This window comes from Aspergillus ochraceoroseus (genome assembly GCF_002846915.1).
Source record: "Aspergillus ochraceoroseus IBT 24754 chromosome Unknown P175scaffold_1, whole genome shotgun sequence".
Taxonomy (NCBI): domain Eukaryota; kingdom Fungi; phylum Ascomycota; class Eurotiomycetes; order Eurotiales; family Aspergillaceae; genus Aspergillus; species Aspergillus ochraceoroseus.
Window position 1 is genome coordinate 3,665,461 of NW_024468476.1, and position 19,185 is coordinate 3,684,645.

The window sequence follows — 19,185 nt, forward strand, 5'->3', positions numbered from 1 at the left end:
TATTGCTGCCTTGGATTCACTACATGTATATTTATGAATATCGAACTTATAATTGTAGCTCGTCAGAGCTTCACTTTTCTTCCCCCCTTTTTTTTTTTTTTTGATAGCCGCGTTTGGGGTACAAACAGTCGCTTCATCGGAAGCCCGAATACGAACACATGAAATTAAACCCTGATATTCTGTACAAATCCAATCACAATTTACATTTACGTCATTGGGATGTAAAGAATAATGAAAAACTAGAAGCCTCACAGCCGCTTCCACTCGTCAAATTCCTGCTCAAGATGCTTTTTCAGCTCAGTGAAATGGTTCTTGAAATCCTGACCGCAGCGCCAACATATAAAGTCCCTCCGCAAATAGCCTTGTCGATCGGGGTGTCTCCGCGGGTCATCCTGCGCCAGAGGAAAATCATTAATATCGATAAAAAACGGCGTAGAAAAACTATTGTAATGCTTCCTGTGCTTCAGACGATCACTGTACCGGTCCACCGAGATAACATGGACATGCAAGTGGTTCATTGACGGGTGCGCATGTATCCCACACATGATATCCTGCTCCCAGTTTCTGCCCTCGGGCAACGTCTCCGGCGGCGGATCGGTATTCATCGCTTCTTGTCGCTCCTTGTCCTGCGCCGAATACTTGCCGTATTTCCGTCGCAGTTCGCCTGCAGCTAGCGTCCGGAGCCGGTTCACTTCCTGTTTGACCCTTTTGAGGAACTCCGCGTCCTCGAGGGCTTCAATGGGATGCAGACGGCTTTTCACGGGGTCGCGCGGGAGGAGGAGAAGGTGCAGTGTAGACTTGGGGAATAGGTCATGGATGACCACGAAGTCATCGGTGTAGGATACGACTACATTGGACGGGTAGGATTCCGGTTTCGTGATATATGCGCCCAGGGCGTCTCGAAACCCGAATGTGTTCTTCGTCTGGGTGGCTGTGGTTGAGGGGTTGCTGCTCGCGTGCTTCGCTTGCTTGGGTTTGGGGGAGAGGAGCTCTGTGACTAGGAGGGTCCGTTAGCTAGGTAAGTATAAATTAGGGTTGGTATCGGCTGGATATATTAAATATTGAATTGAATACGGGATTTGAAGCGGCAGGGGATGTAGTAGGTAGTTATGTATGGATAGTGGTTGGTCACTACAGACAAGCATCTCTCTTCGCAGGTTCTTTCTGGGCTTGCGTGCCCGTATTGCTTTCCATATTTTTTTTTTATTTCACCACAGGATAATATAGGTTTCAAGACACAAGAAGAGATGGACAAATTTCGTATTTCTCATCGTGGTTGGGTTTCATGAAGCAATCCAGCTCCTCATCAACAGAACGGTGCCGTGTGTGGTTCCCCGCGGGTCTGGCAAAAAGCGGCCTAAGACGGGGAGGGAACCAAATTTCAGTGCAGGGCAAGTTGCCCGCAATCCTACAACACCATACCTAGCCTCTCAGCACAATTTGAGTTGGCTACTCCACGGGCGTCTGATCTGAGAATATTGTCGCCTTACAATGGGCCCTAAGAAAAAGTCTGACGCCCGTGGAGGCGTCCCAAAGCCTGGCACAAAACAGGCGAAGGCCGCCGCCGAAAAGGCGAGCGAGACTGCAAAGAAAGCCCCGCCAGCGGAGGAGCAGAAAAAGCCTACAGTCAAGCAGGTTATTGGTGGCGCATCGTGGACGGGGAAACTACCTGTCAATCTAATGTCAGAGCACTGTCAGAAGCAGAAGTGGGAGAGGCCGGAATACACGATGGTGAGTTGCGGGGAATTAGAGGCCAATACGGCCCAGGGCAACAGCTGCTTCGTCGGCATAATCTACTCGTACTGACGATCCTGCTCAATATAGGACAAGATTCCAGATGGGTTTATAGCATCGGTTATCCTCAGACGTACCGACCCTAAAACTCGGGAAATAACCACCCTTCCTCCCATGAAATTTCCGTCAGCGCACAAGAAACTAGCTGCGCAATCTACAGCATTGGAGGCTCGACATTTTGCTGCAACATACACCTTGTTTCGCGTGTGCAACAAGACAAACATGCACATGATGCTTCCGCCCACCTACAAGAAGCTCTGGAAGGAGGACTTTGAAAAGATAAAAGCGGAAGACATCAAAAGGGGGGATACTTGGATGTACGAGGCGGATCCATTCCTGGCCAAGAAGGAGCGAGAAATTGCAGCTGCGGAGCTAGATAAGAAACAAAGGGAGCGGGAGGCAGCCAAGGCAAAGACCGCCGACAATGGGGTGAATTTAAGCCTGGGACCGAGTGGTAAGAATAAAGGGAACAACATTTGGTCGCATGCACCCAAAGTTGATCTAGGAGGCAAGGTTCGCCGTGAGATTGAGGGACTGTTGCAAGAACATACCATATGGAATCCTTACAACGTGAAGATTCTCGAATCTGAGCGTAAAGCCATCAGCGAGGAGTTTACAAAGTTGGGCTTCCGACGGAGTCACGTTGAAGAGGCAAGCACTGCCTGCAAAGACCGGGAAGAGGTCCTTGAGTGGCTCCTTATATATGTTCCAGAGGACGATCTGCCACCTTGGTGTTTACCAGAAAGATATTCAGCGGGCGTGACGCTGGCAACCGATGACCTTGCAAGGGAAGCCAAGATCAAACGGCTCGCATCTGTTGGATATCCGGCGGATCTTTGCGCAAGAACCCTAGATAGCAACCATGGCGATGAATTTGCAGCAGCAGCGTTTCTGCAGAGCACTCTTGTGCATGGGAGCTCCTCTAATGACACACTCTTCTTGGATGCTGAAGACTCCTGGGCTGAGGAACAGGAAACTTTGGAGGCTATCTTTGGGGAACGATATTCATCAAAATCATCCAAGGTCTGCGAAATTATAAGTGAATCAGTCGATATCGCTGATTCATTATGCTTCCGATTTCAAAGACCTTCAGGACACTATCCATCGTCCGTTCCGGTGATTTCAATCCAAGCCAAAGGTATTCCAGCGTACATACGGCTTAGTGCTATTCGACAGGCCGTGCAATATGCGGAGGGAAATTTCCTCGGAGAACCGATGGTTTACAATTTAATAGACTGGTTCGAGACTCATCTCCCCGAGATCATTGAAAACCCTGGGAGACTGCGAGATATCGCCTCAATCGCAGCACCTCATTCGCCTGCCGAGCCTACATCGGAACTTCCTGTCCGTCAACGAGTTAAAAAGACTAAGGAGGTCGCCTGGACACCCGATTCGCCCCAGAGCATTTCAATCAAGGAAGCTTGGGAGAAGAAGCAGTCAACCAAAGCTCAACAGGGGATGCTTCAACAACGGGAGTCGCTGCCAGCATGGAATACGCAGGATGCAATTATCCGTGCGGTGAATGCCCACCAAGTCACCATTATCTCAGGAGAAACAGGTAGCGGCAAGAGTACCCAGTCAGTCCAGTTCTTGCTTGACGATATGATCAAGCGTGGCCTCGGTGGTGCTGCTAATATCGTTTGTACCCAACCCCGGAGGATCTCTGCACTAGGCTTAGCGGACCGAGTTAGTGATGAACGATGCTCATCTGTTGGAGATGAGGTTGGATATATCATCCGAGGCGAATCTAAGGTTAAATCTGGCACCACGAGGATCACCTTTGTTACAACCGGTGTATTACTTCGTCGAATTCAATCCGGCAGCGGCTCCGGAAATATTGCCAGCTCCCTCGCAGATGTCACACACGTTGTAGTGGATGAAGTCCACGAACGGAGTCTTGACACTGACTTCCTCCTAGCTCTTTTAAGAGACATACTTCGCACTCGCAAAGACCTCAAAGTGATTCTGATGAGTGCAACCCTTGACGCAGACATCTTCACCAAATATTTTGGTGGTCCTCAGTCTGTAGGCTTGGTCAATATTCCAGGCCGTACCTTCCCCGTCGATGATTATTACCTGGATGATGTTATCCGCGAAACTGGATTCTCGCCAGAGTTAGCTGAAAGAGGTTATGAAGATGATGCAGCCCCTTCATTTGCTGCAGAGGAATCTCTCGGAAAAGTTCTTCGTACAATGGGAATGGGAATCAACTATGAGCTGATTGCGGCCACGGTCCGATACATCGACGCTCGGCTGCAAGATCAGCCGGGAGGCATTTTGATCTTCTTGCCCGGAACCCTAGAAATTGAAAGATGTCTGGCTGCCGTCAGAAAGATCCCCAATGCCCATCCTCTACCACTACATGCCTCCCTTCTACCAGCCGAGCAGCGGCGCGTGTTTCTAAGTCCCCCGAAAGGAAAGAGAAAAGTCATCGCGGCAACCAATGTTGCTGAAACATCTATCACAATCGAGGACGTCGTAGCAGTCATTGATACTGGTCGTGTCAAGGAAACCAGCTACGACCCCAAAGACAATATGGTTCGCTTGCAAGAGGTGTGGGCATCTCAGGCAGCTTGCAAACAACGACGAGGTCGAGCTGGTCGTGTTAGGGCTGGTGTATGTTACAAACTCTACACCCGTAAAGCAGAGTCGAGTATGCCGCAGAGACCAGACCCCGAGATTCGCCGTGTTCCGCTGGAACAATTATGTCTCTCCGTACGCGCCATGCAGGGAATCAACGACGTCGCCATGTTCCTCGCAAACACAATCACACCACCCGAAAGTATCGCGGTCGAAGGAGCCCTAAACTTCCTCCATCGAGTCGGAGCCCTAGACCACGACAGGCTCACTGCCCTCGGACGATACCTCTCTATGATCCCCGCCGATCTAAGATGCGCTAAACTCATGGTCTACGGCTCCATCTTTGGCTGCATCGACGCTTGTATCACAATCGCAGCCATCCTGACCGTCAAAAGCCCCTTCGTTTCCCCCCGCGATAAACGAGACGAAGCGAATGCAGCAAGAGCCTCGTTCTCCAAAGGCGATGGCGACCTCCTAACAGACTTCGCCGCGTATCAGCAATGGTCCGACCGCGTGAAGGCCCAGGGCTACTGGTCCACGCAATCTTGGTGCACAACCAACTTCCTCTCCCACCAAACTCTCCGAGACATCTCCTCCAACCGCGCCCAATTTCTTACGTCCCTCAAAGACGCCGCTATCCTCCCAGTCACCTACTCGGACTCTAACCCCAGCTCCAACGACAGCCGCTGGAATCAGAATGCCGGAAACCGCAGCCTCCTCCGCGCTCTTGTCGCCGGCGCCTTCCAGCCCCAGATCGCACGCATCGCCTTCCCAGACAAGAAATTTGCCAGCTCCGTCACAGGAACCGTAGAAGTCGACCCGGATGCGCGCACAATCAAATACTTCAACCAAGAGAATGGCCGTGTCTTCATTCACCCTTCATCGCTCCTTTTCTCCGCACAGTCCTACCCCGGCGCAGCTGCCTACCTGAGCTACTTTACCAAAATGGAAACATCCAAAGTATTCGTCCGAGATTTAACCCGTACGTGATCCCCCCCCCCCCCCGGCCCCTTTTTTTTCTCAATTCAATTATAATGAGATAGAGTAAACCAAAGCTAACGAAAACAAAAAAAAAAAAAAAAAAAAATTGTCCTATAAATCCAGCATTCAACGCATACTCGCTCCTCCTCTTCTGCGGCTCAATCGACCTCGACACTACAGGCCGAGGCCTCATCGTTGATGGCTGGCTGCGTCTCCGCGGCTGGGCCCGAATCGGTGTCCTAGTTTCTCGACTGCGCATGATGGTCGATGAAATCATCGCGAGCAGAATCGATAACCCGGCTGCTTTTCTTGATTCTACTTCCTCCCTGTCTGGAAACAGATCCGGGGGCCAGAAGAGCCGTATCTCGGATCTGGTGATTGATGTTGTGAAAAAGTTAATAGAGTATAATGGGCTAGATCAGTGAGCGAGTTTTGCTTCTTGTTTTCAGACTGCTCGGGGTTGGATCATAAAAGTTGGCTATGTTTTGGGAACTGAATGATCTGATATGCCCTAGGTATTCTAGATTTGCTTTTAATCTATCTTTCGGGTAGATATATAGATATTGGCGTATACACCACAATGATAGAAAGGGCCCTTTACGTGAATCGGGTAGCTATATGTCTATCATGAAGAATAAGACCCAGTGGAGATTTACCCTACGACTATGGTTGTAGAGAATCAATGGGTAGACTAGATCCAATATCATTAATGTAGCGCCATAATGCCGGTGCGATAAGCCATAAGAGATGAATGTTTCGAAGAGAAAGAGATAAAACAGTACCCCAAAATAAACAAAGGGAATAAAGGGTAATGTTGAGGCCCGCGTCCTGGCTCACTAGTCATGAAGCCTCATAAAAACAGAACCTTCGTGTAGAGTCAGACGTCGTCACAGCCAGTGTAGACGGACAGGCAAACACAAAAGAAGAAAAAGAGAATATTAAAGTCGCCAATTAACTCCTCCAGTCCTGGCTTGACTGCATGTCCCAGCCCATTAAAAGATGCAAAAGAAAAAGAAGACTCCGCCGCGCAGTACCTAATCGTCCGTTATGGCCATCCCCTGTCTAAGTCCCAAATACGTTAAGTGTCATAAAAGACGAAGGTTTGCCGGTCGTCAAGGGCGTAGGTGAAAATAGAGCAAAATAAACTCCCGGTAAAATTCGTAGAAAGTTGCGGTCATATCACGCACTTGCCCCATCGCTGGCCCTTTTTTAGGGATGTTCTCAGAGTGTAAAAAAAAAGGGTCGTGACACCTAAAACATGCATCGCATATCCCAGATGTATAATAGAATAGAAGCGGACCATTTTATCAAAATAGCCGACACTCCTCGAATATTATCCCGTGTTGAAAATGATAACAAAAGAAATCACAGGGCTGCATGGCGTGAGCGTGGTAACACTAGGTTCAACACAAAGGAAATTAAATAAAACAAGGGAAGGAATGGCGAGTAGGTGGGAAAAAAAAAAGCACAGCTATGGCTGATTATGCTCGTGTGTCAATGGTGGACAACTTCGAGGGGCAGCTTGTGGTCGAGAAGTGAAGTCTCCCTAGTAGGCTCTGGCAGGCAAAAGGCTTTCCTCATTTCAGCCTCCACAAAAAGAGACGCGAGCTTGAATCGTTTATCTGTGTACTTGTCGTAGATTGCTGCATGGTGTTTGCGGGGCATCTCACAGCATTCCAACATGAGAGAGACAAGTGGGTAAAGCTGGGAATAGGTGTATTCGGCATAATGAACGTGGGCAGCACTCTGCAAAGATATCAGTGATTTACTTCCGGAGAGAGGAGGTCATGTAGGCTTACCCAATTCCCCTTCCTCAGCATCATTCTCGCTAGACAATGCGCACCCGCAGCAAGGAAACTGGCTGGGCTACCAACAAATCGCTCATCCATAATAGTAACCTCCAAGAAATACTTGGCAAGGGTCCTGGTCTCAAGATCGTAATCATCTGCCTTGCTGATCCTGCGCAAGAAGCTCATGGGGCCAGGCCATCCTAGCTCAAACTGCAGCATGCTCAGCATGAACCGCTCGGCTTTGAGGATTTCGTCAACGGTATAACCGCCATCCACCATGTAGACAATCTCTTGGACTGAGGGACAGTTGATCTCTTCATACTTGGCTGCAATGAAGATTGCAGTTGCACCCACAAGCTGCAGCTTACCCAGAGAGACGATCTTGCAAGAGAGGAAACGGTCGATGTAGTTGACGCAAAGGAAAAGAGTCTCTGGGAGCAGTGAGAAGCGATGGTGTACCTGCACAAGCCAATCCATGAGGACAGACCGCATGGACCATTGGATTTCAGCTTGGTTGTCCATGTAGTGCGCATTTGGGAGCATTTTGATCTAGACTACACTGTCAGCGCCATTCAAAAGAAATCGTCTAGATATAAAAGGTACTAACCTCTTGTTCTCTCAGGTATTCAAAGATCTCCTCACTGTACTCAGCAACCATGCTTGTGTCACAGTAATCATCTTCGATATCTTCCACTGTGCGAGTTGCCTCAACGACTTGTTTCGCAAGAGCTAACTCCCGTCTCACTTGCGGGTTGTACTTCGGGAAGAGTAGTGTAGTGGCGCCTCCAGTGGTATTTTCACCTCGAGAACGATAGGAGCGAGCTGTGATATAACCATCGTCCTCCTCGTTTTCTTCCTCTTCATCGTCCCAGTATTCTTCAGGCTCGGACTGAGAGGGCAGGTAATCATGTGCTGCACGAAAAGCAGTTGCAGACTTGCGGGGCTTGGATTCCAGGTCAGGCTCGTGAGATTCCACCGTGACAGGTTTGTGGATACACTCCTTAACGTTCTGCACTTTGCAGTCATCACCCTGAAGCTTCGAGACCTCCTTCTCCCCTTCTTCAGTTTCAGACTTGATGGAAGAGACTTCCTCCAATTTTCCTGAGAGACACTTGGAAACTTCCTCGGAGGGAAAGTCCTTCACGTCGTCACGAGGCAGATTCTCTGCGGAGCTGTGCTGCTGATATTTTGCGGTGTTGCCTTCCTTTAATTCAATAATAGACTCCTTGGATGTGTATTCGCTGGTTTCTTTCAACGGCTCGAGGTTATCTTTGAAAACTGTCGCACGCTTGTTGATGGTTTTGCTGGAGTTGGCACTCTGCTGTCCTGCGACTTGCTTTCCAGAAGTCTCCAGAGACCTAGTGTTTGTCACATTGTTGAGCAGACCCTTCAATCCGGACATCGATACAGGGCGCTGGGCTGGCTGTGACAGTACAGTGGGCTTTCTCTCCACAATTAAGGAAGGTTTCTCCACGGTCTTGAGCGACTTTTTGGCCGCGTGAGAGGCGTCTTCGCGGTTTCCATGATTCATGGTATTGCTAACATCCCCAAAGGCAGCTCTGCGAGGCCCATTCTTGGCAGCACCATTCTGATACATGGAGGAGAGCGCCGTGGTGGACTTGTTTCGCTGTTGAATCGTTTTGTTCGTTGTGGTGAGCGGGAAGGGCGCATTTTCGTCCCCACGGACACGAATGCGATGCGGCTATTTTTTGGCAGTGAACAGTCAGTACAATTTCTAAATCAGTTGGTGACTCCACAAGGTTCATATGTAGAATGAATCCAGTTTTGCGCGTCCAACGTTCTACCTAGCGACCATGTGGCCGTCGAGGCCGAGGTTGACAGGGAGCGCAAGAAAAGGGGATGAAAAACATACCTTTGCATCCATTGTGTATCAAGAAAACACTTTTGCAGTTTCCACAGACTGTAGGTGATGAGGTTTGGGTACAGCCAGGTGGTTGTTTACTTCTTGAGGCCCTGTCTGAGAGGAGTTAGTTGTAGAGAAACTTAGCTTATTAGCTGATACTAAAACTGACCCCAAACAAACAATAAAAACCGCGCCAAGTCCAAGCGCAGAGTACCAGACAACCAAAAGTTCCCAGGAAACGCTCACTCCACCAGACGCGAAATGAGGTGAATCTTACTGGAAAAGTGGAAATAACATGCCCATAAAGTCCAGGGGTGACAATGAGGTAGAAAGAACAAAAAAGAAAAAAAAAAGCCGCTGGGAAACAAAGGGAGAGAGCAACAGCAGCGCCGGGGGGAGTGCCTAGGGAACCGCATTGCTCAAAGCGGCTGCTTCCCTTTCCGGTTACTGTCAACAACTTCAACGCTAATCCATTTACGGTAATGTAAGAGGCTGCTTAGGTCATCAATATTGTCTGATTTGTTTGCATCCTGTATATGACATCATGCTACGCGTCTTCCCAGCAGTCTCGCAATTCGATGAACAACCAAAAAACCTCAACGAATCCAGACAGAAACTCAGAAATTCATGCGCAGGTTATTGCTATGAACTTTGCGACCATAAGTGCCTCATTTCCTTTAGCACTTGCTGCTGCAATTGTGCGGCAATATGAAAAGCTCCTCGCTCGACCTGGACGCGAGGGGGAACACGGGGCCACTCGCCATCCAACGCGAAGACACGTGATCTCGATTTCCCGCAATAATTCGAATTGTCCCGCTGTGGACTCGAATCATTCGACCGCCTGGGAGTAAGTCAAACGGCATCCAATTTGCAGACCTTAGTCGCTGTATGCAAAGACTTAATTTCGCGGCTATAGCCGATGATCAGCAGCGATTTTAGGCCCAGGGAAATAAAAAAAAAAAAAAAAAAAAACCAAGGACCATTCACAGAAGAACCCTTGCGCGCAAAACAAGAACTGACTGGTCCAGTTCCCAGACTCGAAAAGTGATGGCAATTATTCGGGTTGAGCATGGACGCAGTATCTTATATTCGTTCCTTGTCGACTCGCATCTTCGTTTTTCCATGGTATCTCAAATCCTAGGCTGTGGCCCCGTTCGTTCTCTTGCTCCCGTTTACACCCGTACCATTGCCAGTGTCGCCAAAAGAGCAGAGCCACAGCATCCCCCCTCCCCGAAAGAGTGTGGGACGCGGATCCGGCGGTACCTATCATGAAGCGGCGGGATCGGTAGCTTTTGTCTCAATTTCAGATGACGGGCCACCTGAGGAAAAGAACCTCCCTCTTGTTCGCCATCGGAGCATAAGTGTTGGGGCAGACCAGCCCGCACGGTTTGCAAGTCGGAGAGGAAGAGGGTTAATTCATTGTGTGGGCATACCTTTTTGCCCACTTTTGCTTCTTCCATCAGCCGGAGGTGTCGCATGCGACATTTGGGGCTGGACGAACTAGGAGCTAGAGGCAAAGTTTCGGTGTACACCCAGAATCATAAATAGTAAGTCATCCTGGAGATGCTCATGACTGTGTTAGGAAAAGCCCCGCCTCATTCCGAAAGGAACTGAAAGGAAAACCGGCGAAAGAAAAAGCCAGAGCGTGTTGTTCTCTTTTAGCTTCGCTTTTCTTTTTCGCTCTCTTGCCCTTTGTCCCAACAGCACAACCATCGCCTCGGTCCATTACATATGATACATACGGAGTACGGAGTAGATTCATATATACCCTGATCGGGATCACTGGGAAAATATATGCACTTCTCCAATTTCCCCCACCCGGTTAACGGCATCGTCTGCGCCGACTGTTTATCTTTCCCCCCCCCCCCCTTCTTCAAGTGGTTTTTGCGCGCGCGCACACACATAAAAGACACCGCAAGATTAGTTTGATCGATTCCACCTTTAGAAATAGAATTCCCCAAATAAATAGTGAACCGGTGTCGTAATTCTACGGAAGAGCCATGCCTCCTCATTTCCATTTCGCATTCCCTTCCCAGCGAGGACCTTTGAGGCCCAGGAACGAGGCAATGGGAGTGTCACCGTGAGTAATAAAGGAACCAGATTCTACAACGCCCGCGCATAGAATCGAGGAGAAGCTCCCTCACACTAGCCAGAGTCCCTACTACTCTTCTGCCCGACGATTGAAGGGGAATCCTTACTCACCATGACCCTAGGCGGAGAGAGACAGAGAGGGGTAAACAACGACGAGTCTGGACAGGCGCAGATCATGAAACGAGGCAGCAATTGGGTGTTGTCACCCGCTTAGCTGGTGGCTCGACAATTCATCTTGTCTTATAATTTAGGAAAAGAAAAATAACAATGTCCAATTTAATCATACAATATTATGACTATCATTCCCTGCCATTCCTGTTCCTTGTCCTGTACAATCTTTATAATGTGAGATATATAACTAACTAATGATGATGATGATGATGATGATGATTTCGCTAGAGAGAGACGGCTTGGGTTTAGGTGCAAATCATTGATACACCTTTGCGCCAGAGTAATCTTACCCATCCTTCTAACCCCAAGTACGGAGTATCAACCACTGGATCTCCAAATGATGGAATTTCTCGGCTGCGAAGGAAGAACCCTCCTTATTTCCGTTGCGTATCGGGTTTTGGAAGTGTAGTTTAGTCAAGGAAGTCTCCAAGGTGTAGAGAAATTCCCCTTCGCCAAAGTAGTCCATCGCCTTGTGTCCCCGTCTGGCGTGAGGGTGCGACTTTGGCTTTTTCGGGCATTTTTCAAACCTAGTACCAGTGGGAATGATCATGCTGGAAATGAACCTTGGAATTCTTCTCAATCGTTGGCCAAGATGTGATCTGGAGTGTCATTCGACGTGGCCAGGCTTGACACGCCCCTCCCCAGTTGTCCAGTCGTGGTTATCTGGTGGTGGTTCCTATGATTCGACCGGAGTGCGTGCAGAGAGGAATTGAACTTGGAAGCCCACAAGCAAAATGAAGGTTCTCACTCTTCAAATAATAATCAGGGGAAAAGAGAAGTTAAAAAAAAAATAAAAAAAAGCAGAGCGTGTACTAGAAGGGACAAAACTAACTACCTACCTAGTTGGTCAGGAAGCTGTCGTCGCTTTGCGCCTGAAGCATCTCGCACACCATGATAACTCAGCATCATCCTGCTAAAAATAATCCAAGTGTTGTTTGCCTGGAAGATTGATAATTTGCGATTTATATTCGAGGGACTTTTCTAGATTTTGTTTATGCTGAGTGTGTAGTTTTCTCTTTGGGGGAGGGGGGGTTCGGTATACAAGAGGTATCCTCAGCAAATGCGATTCTAATTTGCGACATCGAGGAACTCGGCGCAAAGGGTTTAAAATATCGTAGAGAATAAAATTGAAGAATCAATTCCGATAGAAGGAGAGTTGAAAAGGTGGTGGGTTGTTGCTGGCGCACGCAATGAGGGCCACCGAACCCCCAGTGACGCTCTCGCTTGAAGGTGAAACCCGTTCTTCATTCTTCTTCTGCTTCCCTCAATCTCTACCCAGCACCACCCGCCAGTCTTCTTCGCCAAACTCACCCCGTCCGTTCTATTTCTGTCGTCTCTTTACCTTCCTATCTCCATCGCTACCTGGTTCGTCTCTACTTTTCATCCTCTATTTCCTTCCTCCCCTTATCCCCGGCCGTTGGCGAACCCCTCTAGTCCCCTGACTCGCTTCGGATTGATGCCACCGCTGACATAGCCCAACAAGCGCTTCGTAGAATCGACTCACCTCCGTCTGTCCTCCACCACCACAATCTCCTCCACTATCATCACTCGCCTTCTTGTTCTCTTTCTTCATCTAGAAAGTGTGTGCGACTCGGGGGGAAGAATTTTGATCTGTGAAAGGTGTGTCCCTCATGCTCCCCATCTTCTTCCGAGTGATTCGGATCGTTTCCTCTTTTCCCCCCCTCAACTCTTTGCAACTTCTGCAACCCATCTGGATCCAACGAGTGAGGAGTCGACATCTCAAATCCTGTCCGATCTCCTTCCTTGATGAACCTTCTTTTGCATTGACCCTTGAGAAAATGAAATGTACTGACCCTTGTGGCATCTTTTTCCTTAGTTCTCTCGTCGGTTGCCCATTTTTCCCTCTTCCGGTCCAGTCGCTCTCGGCTCTTGCGACTTGGATTACCCTCATCCCATCCACCACCTTCGGTTATCAATCGTTTTATTAAAACAATCGCGGGTGATCCATCTATCAACCGAACCTCTCTGGTCTCTCTGTTGCGGTAGGTTTGGATGGAATTTGCCCATACCCTGCTGCTCCCGTTCTCCCTCTGCCTTCCACCCTCCCCACCCTCTCTTCGTCTCAGCCGTTTGTCCTTTCGCCCAGTCCGAACACTCCGTTGATCCTATAAATCCATGTAGCAACAGTGTGGTAGCACTGCCTCCTGGACCGTCATCACCATGCAGGCTGTCCAGTATGAACAGCTTGTCTCTCCTGGGGGGTCGCCCACCTACACCGACCACCATCCGCCCCAGGAGCCCTCCCCAACCAAAAATCCAACCCCCAAAAACGTCGCTTTCGAGCTGTTGCTCGATGAAAACTCCAAGGTCCGGGCTCGCATCCCCATGCGAGTCCAGATCTATCCTCACGATACCACCGATTCCATCGTGACGACGGTCAAGAATTTTTATGGGATCTACGATGGCGCTGCCAGCGGCGTCAGTTTTGAGGATGATAATGGTACCACCCTCATTGCCAGATATGAGAATCTAAGAAACAATATGACAGTCTATGTGCGGGTTATTCCCGTACAAGCATACGCGGAGGGTTATGGAGATCGATATTATGGTCCCATCCCAGTAGAAAATCGCAAGCGCCCAAGTCTTGGCGAGCCATTTCAGATGCCACCTACAATGCAAGCTCCCCAACCCTCAGAGCACGGTCAACCACCCTCTCGACCAGCGTCCCGGGTCGCTAGAAAGCGCAGTACTTCCCCGTCTGGCAGAAGTCGGCGCAGCGCTTCGCAGCACAAACCGCTGTCTCGCTCAGGCTTCAAGAGTAGGGCTTCAAGCACCCATGGCAGTCTCCACGACGATGCCACAGCTGTCTACAGCGACAGCGATGGTGGCTATGGCTCTGTCTCGGGGGCGAAAAAGTCTCGAAGTGAGCAATTCGCTAGCTCGGATATCAGCATGGATAATATTCTTCAAGACGGTCGCCGCAAGCGACCCAAGTTTGAAAGCTCGGTGAGTTGAGCTTTTTCTTAATCGCTAGAACAATCTGCTAACCCTCGCCTTTTCTTTTACCTCTACAGGAACTACCTTTGTTCGTCCCACCTCAGGTCCCTCTAACTACCTCGACTTCCTCTATCTCCCCGCAACGTCGCTCCATTGGTCAGGAAGGAGCCGGCTCACCTTTCGCTCGACCCATGCACCGCCCATATAATGCTTACCAACAACCCTTACCCTCCCCTCAAAGCTATGGGCATAGCGAACATACATATGGCGTTAATCCCACTAGAAATGGCATATATACTACACCAATGGTTCCAGAGCATGGGCATCGCCTTCGCGACCGGACCACAGTCCAATCATCTGGACCGTTTTCGAACTCAGTTGGTCGAAACGGTGCGCCAGGGATTCTTCCCACTCCAGACCCTACCATTGCAAGCTGTATTTCAGATGAAGATGTTGCGATGCAATTGATTCGTCTTGGCGATGCATCGAATTTCTCTCATGGCCGTACGTCAGCCTCTACTCTTGACGATGCTTTCAGTGGTGCTGCCGATGCGGCATCTTCAACTGGCGCAACTAGCGACGGGGAAGGCTTCAGTGAGGATGACGATGACCTCCCTGCTCGTCCTAGACATAGACTGGATTCGAGCCCTATGCTCCCTCCAGGCACCACCAAGCGCACTCACAAGCGGCTGGATGACATTCTCCCAAGTTTTGACAGCTCCGATGCAAGCTGCGACAGCCTTGATCATGAATACCATCAAGAAGACTTCGATGATGGTATGGTCAAGAACGAGGTTGATGACGATTCCATCCATGAATCTGCGCCAAAGCCCAAAAAGGCCAAGACTCGCGCTACGGGTGCAACCTCTACCAAGGTACGCAGTTCGAAGCCCGCGCCCTCACGCCAGAACAAAAGTACAAGTAAGAATCCATCCAATGCCGTTGCGCGGAAGGTCAAGCCGACAGCAACTGCTGTCGTTCCAAAGGCAGTGGTGCCACCTCAGATGGTGAGCCCCGCTCCTACCAGAAAGACCTCCACCTCTTCGGTCAATACCCAGCACCCACTCGCTGCGGACGAGGAGGACTTATCGACTAAACCGCGCTGCCAACGCTGTCGTAAGAGCAAGAAGGGCTGTGACCGACAGCGCCCCTGCGGACGATGCAAAGATGCCGGTATTGGCATTGAAGGCTGCATCAGCGAAGACGAAGGGAATGGCCGGAAAGGCCGCTATGGTCGCCATATGGGAGTTCCCGTTAAGAAGACCCTCGAGGCTGTTCCTGTTGGATCTGAATCACACTCGAGTCTGCCTTCCATTCCCATGACCGCCTCGACATTGGACAAGAACAAGAAGCGCAAGCGTTAAATGGTTTCGCCTCTCTCTGGTTTTTATTCAGCCGCCATACCATTTATAATATTTTCTCTTTCTTCCTGCTCGCCGGATCGAAGTACAAAAATAAGAGAATAAATAAGAAGAAAAAATGAAAAAAAGGACAAAAAAAAAAGATTTAGGTTTCTGCATTTTAATATGCTGATTACTCCTATCATAGACCATCAAAAATCTTCATCAAGCTTTTCTGGATGCCAGATGCTTGTTATACAGGGAAGGCATACATTTGGGCACCTTTTCTTGAAACCACCACACCCTTTACCATCGATATTCGCCACTATAACTTCCAATTCCCAAGGCAATTGCGCCCTTGGCTCGGGTACGAATAATGAAGAAGGCTCTGAAGATGCTTCAGCACTTTTTCTGCTGTTGTTGTTGTTGTTTTTTTACCTTCCTTTCCTCTCCCTGATCGTGAGTTCTTGATTACGGCTCTTCCTCTCTCTCTTTCTCAACCTATTCCGCTTTGCGAGCCCAGCGCTCTCCACACTCCTTCCTCCAATCGGCATCCCATCTTACTGCGCTCTGCATTCTACCTTGCTTGTTGTTGTTTGTCATGGATAGTCTAGCGATTGAACTGAGCGGGTTGATTGACTTATTGTATTGTGTTGATTTTTGGCGTTTGTGTTGTGATTTACCGGTGTCGACACGCGTTGGTGTCCCCTCCATTCATTTCTCATACCGTGTGGATTTGATTTATTTCCTTCTTCCTGATTTTGCTTTAATTGACGTTTCCTTATTTGTCGGGGATGGGTTTAGTTTAAGGGTAGTGGTTCAGTAGGAATATATATTTGTTTTGACTCTTACTACCAAACATCTTATGGCTGTTATCGTGGAATAAAATAAAGCCAACATACATAGACAACACATCCCGGTGTAGTTCTATTATATGATGAAACACCCAAACAGATTGTACTGCATACATACATCCGTGATACATACATACATTGCCTCAGCCTTGTCTACACTCTACAGAAGTACTTAGGTAAGAATACTCTAAGATAACGAACCAATGAGGAAACCCCATTTTATTCCCAACTAGGCCTAGCGTGTAATCCAACTGCCCCGCATTTCCGCCTTAGACGCGCGCTTCGACTTCAATTTTTTTTTACCCGCCAAGACATATGACCATCACCCAACAGTATCCAACCAACCTCTTTAGATGGAGTCTTTTATTTGATCTATTCATATTTTTTTGTTATTTTAAAAAAGAAATCACCGCCAGCAAACCTACCCTACACTACACTACAGTACACCGGACCCAACTACCCTGCATCAAAGTCGAAACCGAAATCGAAGTCGAAACCGAACATACCAAGAAGAAGAAGAAGAAGAAGAAGAAGAAGAAGAAGAAATTATGCCCCCCAAAGCCGGCCCCCGAAGAGGGGGTGGTGCATCCTCGACAACAAGAAACAATGCCAGCGGCGCCGAATCCTCTAGCGCGAACCCTCCTCCGGCCTCTACCTCGGCTAGTCCCGCACCTCCAGGCACAAGACGACCAGTGCAACGACTACAATCGCTGAAGAAGCGAGCGCCGTCGGGAAGTATTGGAGCGGGACCTGGAGCAGGCCCAGGCGAGCCGGCGAAGCCCACACTGAAATATAAGCCGCGGGCCGTGGGCCGCCGGAGCAAAGAAGAGCGCGAGGCGATCGAGAAGCTGGAGGCTGAGCGGTTGAAGGAGCGGTTGGCGGAGGCGGCGGCGATCCAGCGTGGGAAGGCGAGCCTTGTGGGGGGCCGCGGACGGGCGGGATTCAATGCGCGTGGCGGCGGGCGGGGAGGTGGGATGATGATGGGTGCGGCGGGGCCGTTGGGGAGTGGCATGGGCATGGCTGGGAAGAGAGGGGGTCGTGGGGGGGTTGGGCGGTTTGCGGGGGATTCCCGGGCGACGTCGATGTCGAGGAGGAGTCGGTCTGCTGTTGGGGGGGGAGGGGGTGGGTCTCTTTCGTCGGATGATAGTGATGGGGAGATTCGGGTTAGTATTGATCGGATCAATTTGGAGAGTGATGCGGATGATGATGACGACGACGACGATGATGATGATGATGATGATGATGAGGTGGCTGTGAAGATGAAGAAGAAGAAGAAGAAGGGGAAGATGGCGATCAAGGGGTCTTCCGGAGGGCAGAGGGAGAAAGGGCTCCGGCCGATTCGCGTGGAGAGACACGAGCATGAGGAGCGCGTGGTCAGTGTGAATATGGAGTCGAGTACGAGCAAGTCGGCTGAATTGCGGGAGCAAGCGAAAGCCCAGGCGAAGGCCAAGGGTGACGATGACGGGGCGTTATTTGTGCAGGACGATGATGAGGAGAATAATACGACGTCGACGCCTACGCAGACGGATTCCCGCGTTAAGCAGGAGCCTATGGATGAGAGCGACCAGGCCATGGCGGATGTTCCCCATGCGGATGAAGCCGTGACTACAGATGATGGCCTTCTGCCCGCGCAGAAGGTCAAGGTGCGACGGAAGCTGGGGTCTAGAGAGCCGTCTGTGCCTGCTGTGGTGAAGGACCCGAAGAGCCTGCTACGGACCAAGGAAGATATCGAAGAATACGATCGACATGCGGAGGACCTGGAACTGATCAAGGATCTGTTCACCAAGGAGCCTCCCACTACAAAGACCAGGGAAAAGAAGGAAACCGAGGAAGGACCCGAGACGACTACCGCTGATGGCCAGGAGACGCACAAAACGGAAGAGGGCGAGAAGAAGGAAGAGGAGGAGGAGGAGGAGGACTCCGATAAGGATAAATTATCAGGACAGCTATTCCTGATGCAATTCCCACCTATTACACCGAATCTAATCATCCCCACCGACGCTGAAGGACAAGCCGACGACGAGGTTACCGAAGTTCCTGCGCCAGTAGCCCCCTCAGACAACCCGCAAGAACCCCCCGCTCTCAAGCGCGAAGACGGGGTTGAAGTCCTGGACGGACCCGACGAGTCCGCAACAACAAACAAGACATCCCAGGTCGTCACCGCGGCAGACTGGCAGCTTCAGGCAGGACGGGTTGGCAAACTGAACGTGCACGCTTCGGGCCGAGTGACGATGAACTGGGGCGGCATTTGCTTCGAACTCGATCGCGCGACGGCCGTTGACTTCCTGCAGGAAGCGCTCATTGTGTCAACCCCGCCCAACGCCACAGAGACCGAGGTGTTGGATGACGAACATAAGGTGTGGGCGATGGGACAGCTGAGCGGCAAGTTTACTGTGACTCCCGACTGGGAGCAGATGCTATGATGTGTTATGAATATTCCAGGTTCGACCGGATAGGTAATACTAGTATATAGAGAGAGAGATCTTATGAAACTACACAGAGTAGGGTAGATAGAACCCTTTTGAGTGTCATTTCATTTCATCTCATCCAACTGAAGTGGTGTGATTTAAGTCCGTAGAGCACAATTTTAACTGCTGAAATAACATTACCTGCGTAATTACCACAGGTGGGGCTCTGTAAGAAATCATTCGCTGTGAGTGGTGGACATGACTAGTTCCAATTACCCAAAAGGCAAGGTCGAGTGGGTCCGAGTGGATCCATGACGAATCCCTGACAAGCTTCTGAAGGGTTGCACGAGACGG

At 49.8% G+C, this 19,185-nt stretch overlaps 7 protein-coding genes across 7 annotated transcripts; 4 read left to right on the forward strand and 3 right to left on the reverse strand.

Moving 5' to 3' along the window:
- Positions 1-56: 56 nt before the first annotated feature.
- On the reverse strand, positions 57-1,194 carry P175DRAFT_0513747 (DNA 5'-adenosine monophosphate hydrolase; the record flags this gene model as incomplete). Its single annotated transcript, XM_040898770.1, has 2 exons — positions 57-997; positions 1,140-1,194. 2 exons carry the CDS (start codon positions 1,192-1,194, stop codon positions 249-251), a joined length of 804 nt encoding a protein of 267 aa, XP_040756285.1. The 3' UTR covers positions 57-248.
- A 139-nt stretch (positions 1,195-1,333) lies between these two features.
- On the forward strand, positions 1,334-6,197 carry P175DRAFT_055030 (RNA helicase). Its single transcript, XM_040900437.1, has 3 exons — positions 1,334-1,731; positions 1,825-5,356; positions 5,479-6,197. The coding sequence occupies exons 1-3, from the start codon at positions 1,492-1,494 to the stop codon at positions 5,778-5,780; spliced, it is 4,074 nt and encodes a 1,357-aa protein (XP_040756286.1). The 5' UTR covers positions 1,334-1,491; the 3' UTR covers positions 5,781-6,197.
- A 652-nt stretch (positions 6,198-6,849) lies between these two features.
- On the reverse strand, positions 6,850-9,030 carry P175DRAFT_0506455 (cyclin family protein; the record flags this gene model as incomplete). Its single annotated transcript, XM_040898199.1, has 4 exons — positions 6,850-7,101; positions 7,155-7,694; positions 7,753-8,847; positions 9,019-9,030. 4 exons carry the CDS (start codon positions 9,028-9,030, stop codon positions 6,850-6,852), a joined length of 1,899 nt encoding a protein of 632 aa, XP_040756287.1.
- An 83-nt stretch (positions 9,031-9,113) lies between these two features.
- Positions 9,114-9,468, reverse strand: P175DRAFT_055081 (uncharacterized protein). The gene is made up of 2 exons (XM_040900438.1): positions 9,179-9,468; positions 9,114-9,123 (listed from the first exon to the last, which is right to left on the reverse strand). The coding sequence occupies exon 1, from the start codon at positions 9,423-9,425 to the stop codon at positions 9,252-9,254; it is 174 nt and encodes a 57-aa protein (XP_040756288.1). The 5' UTR covers positions 9,426-9,468; the 3' UTR covers positions 9,114-9,123; positions 9,179-9,251.
- Positions 9,469-9,497: 29 nt separating this feature from the next.
- On the forward strand, positions 9,498-10,281 carry P175DRAFT_0554153 (uncharacterized protein; the record flags this gene model as incomplete). Its single annotated transcript, XM_040900538.1, has 2 exons — positions 9,498-9,856; positions 10,038-10,281. Exons 1-2 carry the CDS (start codon positions 9,546-9,548, stop codon positions 10,279-10,281), a joined length of 555 nt encoding a protein of 184 aa, XP_040756289.1. The 5' UTR covers positions 9,498-9,545.
- A 2,688-nt stretch (positions 10,282-12,969) lies between these two features.
- Positions 12,970-15,800, forward strand: P175DRAFT_0497999 (putative C6 finger domain protein). Its single transcript, XM_040896410.1, has 2 exons — positions 12,970-14,238; positions 14,307-15,800. Exons 1-2 carry the CDS (start codon positions 13,453-13,455, stop codon positions 15,591-15,593), a joined length of 2,073 nt encoding a protein of 690 aa, XP_040756290.1. The 5' UTR covers positions 12,970-13,452; the 3' UTR covers positions 15,594-15,800.
- An 867-nt stretch (positions 15,801-16,667) lies between these two features.
- P175DRAFT_0498000 (putative DNA-directed RNA polymerase III RPC4) lies at positions 16,668-18,980 on the forward strand. Its single transcript, XM_040896411.1, has one exon. It carries the CDS (start codon positions 16,972-16,974, stop codon positions 18,844-18,846), a length of 1,875 nt encoding a protein of 624 aa, XP_040756291.1. The 5' UTR covers positions 16,668-16,971; the 3' UTR covers positions 18,847-18,980.
- Positions 18,981-19,185: the final 205 nt, after the last annotated feature.